Below are 2,387 nucleotides of genomic sequence, written 5' to 3'. Positions count from 1 at the left end.
ACACCCCCCTACAAAGGCTCCAAACTCAGGGAGACACTAAAGCCGACACTAAAACACTAAAATTAATGAATTAAAGAAAAATGTACCTCCAACGTGGGTTGCCTCCCACGAAACGCTTGTTTAACGTCATTAGCTTGACGATTGATCCTTGCAGCTCATGTAGGGTCCAAGAGGGCTATGTTTGGTTGTTTCTCCAATCGCTCATCTGTTAGTTAATGCTTCAAATATTGACCATTTACCTTGAAGTTTCTCATTTCCTCATTCCATATCTCAACTGTTCTATAAGGATAAACATTGGTGACTCTGAACGAACCTGACCATCTAGACTTTAGCTTCCCTAGAAAGAGCCTCAATCTGGAGTTGAATAAGAGAACTAGTTCCCCTACTCGGAATTATCTGTGGAGTATGTGTTTGTCATGCCATATTTTTGTTCTTTCTTCGTAAGTGTGAGCATTCTCATCAGCATCCAACCGTACTTCTTCCAAGTCTTGCACTTGTTATTTCCACTTTTCTCCAGCAACTTTCAGATCAAAATTTAGCAATTTGACTGCCCACTACGCCTTATGTTCTAGTTCCAATAGAAGGTGGCAGAGCTTACCATAAATCAACCTGAATGGTGACATACCAATAGCTGTTTTATGTGCAGTACGGTAACCCCATAAAGCATCATCAAGCTTTAAGGACCAATCTTTCCTGCTCCTAGACACTAAATATGCTCTTAATCTCATGATTTGATACTTCCACTTACCACTTATTTGAGGCTGGTAAGGGGTACCAACTCGATAAGTAACACCATACTTCTTGAAGAGGTTTTCAAAATGTCTTTTAATGAAATGGGAGCCTCCATCACTAATAACCAGCCTCAGGACTCCAAACCTTGGAAATATGATCTTGATAAACAGTTTGATGACAGTTTTAGCATCATTGTGTGGAGATGAAATTGCCTCCACCCACTTAGAAACATAATTTACTACCACCAAGATATGCTTGTTGTTGTTTGAAGTAGGAAAAGGTCACATATAGTTAACTCCCCATACATCAAATATCTCCACCTCAAGGATGGGGTTCATTGACATTTCATGTCTTTTTGATATGTTCCCCACCCTTTGGTAAGAATCACATGTGAGAACAAAACTTCTTGCATATCTGAATATGTGTGGCCAGAAGAAACCACATTGGAATACTTTTGCTATTGTTTTTGAAGTACTAGTATGACCTCCATAAGAGGCAAAGTGGCAATAACTCAGGATCATTGACACTTCTTCTTCTGGAACACATCTTCTGTAAATACCATCAGCACAAAGTCCATAGAGGTAAGGATCACCCTAGATATACTTCTTCAGATCTGAGAAGAATTTCTTTTTCTACTGCGGTGTCATTTCAGATGGATGAATCTTGCTGACTAAATAGTTTACAAAGTCAGCATACCATGGTGCCTCTATAGTGTCGAGGAGGAGGAGTTGCTCATCAGGAAAGGAATCATCGATAAGTAAGTCCTCCTCTCCTCCACTTGGATGTTCAAGTCGAGATAAGTGATCTGCAACTGGATTATTTGTCCCCTTTCTGTTAACAATCTCTAGATCAAATTCTTGTAGAAGGAGAATCCATCGGATGAGACGTGGCTTGGATTCTTTCTAACTCATCAAGTATCTCAAGGCTGAGTGATTAGTATGGACTATAACCTTAGAACCTACTAGGTAGGACCTAAATTTTTCGAAGGCAAAAACAACAGCTAGTAGCTCCTTCTTTGTGGTGGCATAGTTGGCTTGAGCTCCATCAAGTGTTTTGCTTGCATAGTAGATTGCATGCATCTTCTTGTCCTTCTTTTGGCCCAACACTACTTTCACAATATAGTCATTAGCATCACACATCTCTTCAAATGGATGATTCCAATATGGTGATTGCAATATTAGTGTAGTGACCAATGCCTCCTTCAACCTACAAAATGATTCTAGACAAGCAACACTAAAATCAAATGCAGTATCTTTCATTACAAGGTTAGACAGGGGTTTCGCAATTTTTGAATAATCTTTTATGAATCTGTGGTAAAATCTCGCATGGCCTAAGAAACTCCTAACATCTTTTATGTTAATAGGTGGTGGCATATTTTATATTACTACAATTTTTGCCATGTCCACCTCTATCTCTTTTCCTAAAATTAAATGTCCCAACACAATACCCTTGTGCACCATGAAGTGACATTTTTCCAATTTAACACAAGATTCACTTTCTCACATCTTTGCAATATTTTTGTCAAAGTCATCAAATGAAAGTCCATAAACAGAAAAAACTTTCATTATGTTTTCTATAAAATCGGAAAATATTGTAGTCATGCATCTTTAGAAAGTGGTTGGGGCATTACAAAGCCCAAAAGGCATTCTCCTATA

The 2,387-nt window shown here is 38.5% G+C and overlaps 1 protein-coding gene across 1 annotated transcript; it reads right to left on the bottom strand.

Annotated features, from left to right (window-relative positions):
* Window positions 1–239: 239 nt before the first annotated feature.
* LOC109337846 lies at window positions 240–2,105 on the bottom strand (the record flags this gene model as incomplete). Its single annotated transcript, XM_019574917.1, has 5 exons — window positions 1,705–2,105; window positions 1,369–1,563; window positions 1,185–1,281; window positions 626–890; window positions 240–337 (listed from the first exon to the last, which is right to left on the bottom strand). Coding segments are annotated over exons 1-5 (1,056 nt in total), but the record flags the coding sequence as incomplete, so codon positions are not given.
* Window positions 2,106–2,387: the final 282 nt, after the last annotated feature.

This window comes from Lupinus angustifolius, unplaced genomic scaffold (genome assembly GCF_001865875.1).
Source record: "Lupinus angustifolius cultivar Tanjil unplaced genomic scaffold, LupAngTanjil_v1.0 Scaffold_11_57, whole genome shotgun sequence".
Lineage (NCBI taxonomy): Eukaryota > Viridiplantae > Streptophyta > Magnoliopsida > Fabales > Fabaceae > Lupinus > Lupinus angustifolius.
The sequence above is the reverse complement of the archived record's forward strand: the minus strand, read 5'-3'. Positions and strand labels throughout refer to the sequence as shown.